Source organism: Pteropus alecto, unplaced genomic scaffold, assembly GCF_000325575.1.
Source record: "Pteropus alecto unplaced genomic scaffold, ASM32557v1 scaffold78, whole genome shotgun sequence".
NCBI lineage: Eukaryota > Metazoa > Chordata > Mammalia > Chiroptera > Pteropodidae > Pteropus > Pteropus alecto.
The window spans coordinates 18,377,182-18,383,912 of NW_006443124.1; the positions used below are offsets into that span (position 1 = coordinate 18,377,182).

General features: G+C 35.3%; 1 protein-coding gene across 1 annotated transcript; it reads right to left on the bottom strand.

Moving 5' to 3' along the window:
- Window positions 1-4,828: 4,828 nt before the first annotated feature.
- Window positions 4,829-5,764, bottom strand: LOC102887793 (olfactory receptor 2M3). The gene has a single exon (XM_006923376.1). The coding sequence runs from the start codon at window positions 5,762-5,764 to the stop codon at window positions 4,829-4,831; it is 936 nt and encodes a 311-aa protein (XP_006923438.1).
- Between the last annotated feature and the right edge of the window lie 967 nt (window positions 5,765-6,731).

Below are 6,731 nucleotides of genomic sequence, written 5' to 3' on the forward strand. Positions count from 1 at the left end.
CTTTGTATGATAATGATATGTCGTTGTAGATGTATCTATTGTAACAATAAGCCACTCTAGTGGGGAATGTTGATAATGGGGGAGACTGTGCATATGTATGGGTTTGGTTTATATAGGAATCTCTGTTCTTTCTGCTTAATTTTGTTGTGAACCTAAATTGCTCAAAAAATAGTCTATCAAAAACACAATAACTAAACTTAAAAATTACTACAATGATGCAATATCAGGCTCAAACAGAAAAAAAAAAACAGAATTAATGTACTGCCTGACTGGTCATTGAGAATTATTAAATCTGGGACACAAACAAGCAAAGGAATAAATAAAAGCAAACTAAGTCAAAAGGACTATGGAATACCATAAAAACAGCAATACACACGTTATGGGAGTCCAGAGGAAAAAGAGAGAAAGCCATATTTTAAAAAATAATGTTAGAAATTCCCCAATTTGGGGATACCTGTAGATATTAAAATCTGCTGAACTCAATAAACACCCAGGAGGAGAACACCAAACATATCCATAATGAGACACTTTATAATCAAACTGTCAAAAGACAATAAAAAAGAGAATCATGAAACCAGCAAGAGACAATCAACTCCTCATGTACAAGGTGTACCCTATAGGATTATCAGCTAATTTCCTAGCAGAAAACTTGCAGGTCAGAAGGCAATAGAATGAGATATTCAAAATGCTGAACAAACAAAACCTGTCAACCAAGAACACTACATCTAGCCAGAACTGTCCTTCAAAAGAGGGAGAAATTAAAACATTCACCAAAAAAAAAAATCAAAAAAATCTAAATCAGAGGGAGTTTATGAACACTAGACCTAGAAAAATTGTTAAAAAGGGTCCTCCAAGTCAAATGGAAAGGAGATTACACAGTACCTCAAAGTCATAAAGACCTTCAGTTAAGTTAAATACATAAACAAACATTAAAACCGTTATTAAAAATTTATTTCAAAGTTTGATTTTTATTCTTTTACTTAATTTCAACACAAAAGCATACCAAACCATTATAAATATATGTTCATTGGTAGATAATACATAAAGATGTTATTGGTGACATCAATTAAAAAGATGGGGCAGAACAGTAAAAGAGTAGAGAATTTTATAGGACTTAAGTTGCTATCAGATTAAAATAGATTGTGATAACTATAGAATGTTATATGTAATCACCAAGGTAACCACAAAGAAAATATCTATAAAATACCCACAAAAGGATATGAGCAGAGATTTAAAATGAGTCAACACAAAATCAATGGAACACAAATGGAGGTGTTAATGGGAAAACTGAGAAACAAAATGAAATCAAAGAGAAGGTGGGAAAGATATTCTATGCAATTAATAACTGAGTGAAAGTTGGGGGAAGGTTTCTAGTTTCACATGTAAGGAGCTTGGGAACCACCCACCATCTTAAAACATGTAAAAAGCTGAAAAGGCTGAGAAATTGTCGAGTCTTCCTAGATGTGCAGATGCTTCTCAGCTTTCAACGAGGTTATGTCCAGACAAGCCCATCATAAGTTGAAAACATTGCAAGTCAAAAATGCATGCAGTCCTACACCACAGAGCACCGGTTGTCTCCCTCACGGTCATGTGGCTGACTTGGGGCTGTGGACACCACCACTGCCTGGCATCATGACAGAATATCACTAGCCTAGAAAAAGATCAAAATCCAAAAATTGAAATACGGACTACTGAATATGTACTGCTTTCAACCATTGTTAAGTCAAAACATAGTAAGTCAAACCACTTCAAGGAGGGGACCATCTGTATCAGAGAGGAGGACACATAGAAAATGGATACTTCCAAGACTGGGAGGCAGACGGGCAAGCACAGTGTGTCCTGGCACAAACTGCTAGAGGAGCATGCTGGGGTAGGAAAGTGGGAACTGTACTTGACAACTCGTAGGAAGCTCCCTGAAGACAACCATAAGTGTTAAAAACTCCAGGGGGACCCAGTCCTAGAGGAACCCTAAAATTTAGTGATATTTATTTTACATCTAGGAACTCAACCACAATCCCACGGTAAATATCAGGGGAAATTTCCTCTTGATTATGGCTCGGGAAGAGGTAAAGTAGTCATTTTGAAACTTGCCAGAGGACTCTTTTTAAAAAAATTTATTGGAGTGACACTGGTTAAAAATATATATATAGCTTTTAAGTGTACAATTTAACAATATGTCATATGTATATTGCATTGTTTGTTCACCACCCAAAGGTTAAATTTCCTTCCGTCATCAAATATATGACCCCTTTTACCTTTCTCTACCTCCCCCTCCCCCTTTTCTTCTGGTACCCACCAAACTGTGCTGTGTGTATATGAGTCTCTGTCTTGTTCATTTGTCGCTTTCAGTTTTATATTTCATATATGAGTGAAATTACATGGTTCTCAACTTTTTCTCAACTTTTTATCATGCTAGGCATGATAATCTCAAGATCCATCCATGTTATCACAAATGACGGTATTTCATCCTTTCTTATGGCTGAGTATAGATGTACCACATAGGAAATCCTAGCTACAGCAATCAGGCAAGAGAAAGAAATAAAAGACATCCAATCCAAATTGGATAAAGTTGTTACTTTTTGCAGAGGACATGATTCTCTATATAGGAAATCCTAAGACGCCACCAAAAAACTATTAGAAACAATAAACAAATACAGTAAAGTTGCAGGATACAAAATCAACGTACAAAAATCTATAGCATTCTTACATTAACGATGATATTTCAGAAAAAAAAATCTTTGTTTTCAACTGCAAAATGCCTAGAAATAAACTTAATGAAGCACATGAAGGACCTATACACTGAAAATTTGATAGTGTAATATAATATTTATTTTATATTGATCTCCTTTCATCGGAATGCAAAAAAAAATTACTTGTTTAACCTATGAGTGAGTTGACTTACTATAAAAAATTAATGAATGATATTATGAGTGAGAAATTTTTTTCAGTAAAGTAAAACATGCATTATGAATAACATTTCATTTAACTCAATCTTTTCTTTTTATTTATTTACTTGTACAGAGAATCCTAAAAAGACAGTATTTATTTTAATTGACTTTTAGAACTGAAAAATGGAAAAAATATAGAATACAGCATTCATAATTGTTTTTGAGATCAACAGTGTTAAGTTTTTCCTATTTATTATATTAGATATTATATTTATAGCAAATAGAAGATACATTGTATGTGCTATGAACAAATTATAAGTATAATCAAATTACATAAACTATATGTTGATTCATTAAATAGGTGTATTAATATATTAAAGAATTTCTAAAGTTTTCTTAATTCAGTCAATCATTAGGACACTACCAATGTTATCTCACATTACTGACAGAATAAGAAATTGTAATTTTATTTTTATGACTTTCATGGATATGAGTCTTTAAGTAATCTGTGTGAGTTCGGTAGCAACAATCTATACTGTCTCCCATGATCTACATTTCTTGGTGTCACTCTTGTGATTGTGTTATCCTATAAGGTAAAAATGATCGTGCAGATGTAACAAAGGTCCCAAACCAATTGATTCTAAGCAATCTAAAGAGGCTGATTCTATATTGGCTTGGCCTCAACAGTTGGCAAATCTGTATAAGAAGCCTTAGGGCTTTACTGAGGCCAGAGAATTCCATCTGCTGACCTTTAACAAGCAAGCAACCAAGGTTATTTAATTGCATAGAAATAACTTATTTTAACAACCATGTGAGCTTGGAAGATGATCATGGGCCCCAGATGAAATGGCAGGCAGCCCTAGCCAAAACCTGGTTTACTACCCTGTAAGACCTTGAGAAAAAGAATAAGATTAGCCATGCCAGAACTCCTGACTCATACAAACCATGGCATAATAAATGGCCGCTATTTAAAGCTGCTACACAGTGAAGAAAATTAGTACAATGAGAATGTTGTGTCAGAGTTTAACAGAACAGTTTGTTTTTATGTTAGGTGATAGAGATTTTTTTCTCTTAAAAACATAACAATCTCCAGGATCATACTTAATTTTATGTAAATACCATCACAACAATATCTATGGTGTTGTATGTAATACATGAGATATAATAAAGTGTGTAGACTTAACAATCCAAAATTTCTCCATTAAAAATTAATCATGATTTCATGCAATTGCAGTTCATTACTCACATAAAGATTAAAATGTGTAAGTGTGGTGAATCCAGAACTAAAAGATTCATATTCACATTTTAATCTCCTATTTGTAAGGTCAAAGTCTCTAGGGGAAGGAAATAAATGGAGACTCCCCAATCTTCCAGTATCTTAAAGGAGAAGACTGTCCAGTCCAACTAAAGCTCAATATGCTAAAGCTCAACTTAGAGCTTCTCTCCCCTCCATCCATGTTAAGTTCATTTTCACAATGATCTTAAATTCATATTTATAATTTTGTATTAAATTATCTTGGTCATACATTTAAAAAATTATCAATTCAAGTTATAATATTGGATTAAGAAAAATTCTTTTCCTTTGCCAGGATTAAGCCTATGACATGTTAAAAGACAAATTTAGTTTTATAAGTACAATCAATCAATGGGGTATTTGACATGTAATAATTCTCATTTGTAACATATTATTTTTTAAAAATATAAAAGAAGTGGATTTTGCTTTTCAATCTTTACTTATAGCCATATCTTATACTTACCATAATAAAAATATGAAATACTTGAACAAAAGAATGCAAATAGATTTTAGTTTCTAAATCTTTTTTTGTTGCTACAACGATGGATAAATGTTAGGTACTGAATAAATGAAACAATACATAAATTTAAGAAAGAGTAACAAAAGTAGGGGCAAAAAAAGCAAATAATAAAGATACTTAAGCAAGTTATTCTGCATACTTGTCTTTCCCCAAAACCTTCATGAATGCTCTGGTCACTTCCTTGTTGCGAAGGCTATAAATGAGGGGGTTCAGCATGGGAGTGAGGATGGTGTAGAAGGCGGACACCATCTTGTCCTGGGTGGGGGAGTGGTCAGAAACAGGCCTCATATATATGAACATGCCAGCTCCAAAGTACATTCCTACCACCATAAGGTGGGAGGAGCAGGTGGTGAAAGCTTTGCGGCGACCCTCTGCAGACCCCATGCGAATGATGGCCAGAATAACACGAGCATAGGAAGCTATGATGACTGCTATAGGGAGCAGAAGCATGACAACACAGCAGATAAACATCGTTCTTTCAAATAGCAAGGTGCTAGTGCATGAGAGAGTGAGCAGGGCAGGGACGTCACAGAAAAAACTAGGTATTTCCCAGGCACAATATGAAAAGGACAATACCACTGCAACTTCAATTATACCATCAGTGGAACCAAGAATCCAGGAAGAAGCAGCCATGAAACAGCATATTTTCTGGCTCATGAGACCTGAGTATCGTAAAGGGTGGCATATAGCCACATAACGGTCATAGGCCATGACAGCCAACAGGAAACATTCAGCTCCAATCAGGGACACGTAGAAGAATATCTGAGCCCCACAACCAGTCACAGATATGGACTCGCTGCCAGACAAGTAGTTGAAGGCTGTCTTGGGCACAATGGTACAGATGAGCATGAGGTCCATGAGGGACAGCTGGCTGAGGAGGAAGTACATGGGGGTGTGGAGCCGGGCGTCCAGGCAGATGAGGAGGACCATGGCCATGTTTCCCACGAAGGCCACTGAGAAGATGCCCAAGACCAGAGAGAAGAGGAAGGTGTGGGTGGGGCTGTGACCAAAGATTCCCAGAAGGATGAAGTCAGAGCTGAAGGTCTGATTCTCCTGTGACATGATGGATGTATTCACTACAGAGAATACAACATGTTAGAAATGGCAGAGACACTGCCATGTAAATATCAAGAGTTTCATTCCCAGATAACCACATCTACAAATCTGTCTAAGCATGGAAAACTGTTTCCCTGACCATCATTTTTATTTTCAGACTAGAAATATTAAGATTTATTTATCACTTGATATATTTTTAATGAAAAATGCACAGCTAATGGACATCATAATTTTCACCATAAAAGCTTGGGAGTGTTCTAAAGACATATAATCAAGATTTAGCAACATGCCAACTTAAATGTGTAATGTGGATCATCCTTCATAATTGCATGAAGACCTTGAAAAGACTCATAAATACCTGGGAAGACAATATCATTTCAGCCGTACTTTCAATGGAAGTCATCAGATCACACTAGAATGCTCCTAAATATTCTCTTTCAAAGTGTAAAGCTAAGCACAGACTAGTGGAAATAAGACAGGATTAGTTCAATTCCAGGTAAACAGAAGACATTGAGAAGTGAACAGTCAAGAGTCCATTAAGTAATACTTATTCTAATAATGGTAAATTCTAGTGGAAGTAGATACTCACCAAAATACCTTTTTCTCACTTCGTCACTAAAAACGAGGTATGTCACTGAGGGACGCAGCATAGACAAGCTTGCCTGAGAGGAGGCACAGAGGCCAGTGCAAAGACATAACTCAAACACCTGCCAAATGTGACTTTGGCTGTGTGATCATAGGCAATTACTAACTACTCCAAGCCTTATTTTCTACTCTGGAAATGTGAATATTTATAATGTTTATATTAAGGGGTGCTATGAAGATCATATTTATAAAGAATGAACATTAATTGGAATATATTTTGAACCATATAAGTATTTTTAATAAATAATACTATTGGTGAGTAGAGAGAATGTTTGTGTTTGATCTACTAAACTATTCTAGGGTGTGACACATTAATATCATCCATTTT

Bases quoted from the DNA above. Each gene is read 5' to 3' on its own strand.
- LOC102887793 (XM_006923376.1), bottom strand. From the start codon at position 5,764: ATGTCACAGGAGAATCAGACCTTCAGCTCTGACTTCATCCTTCTGGGA.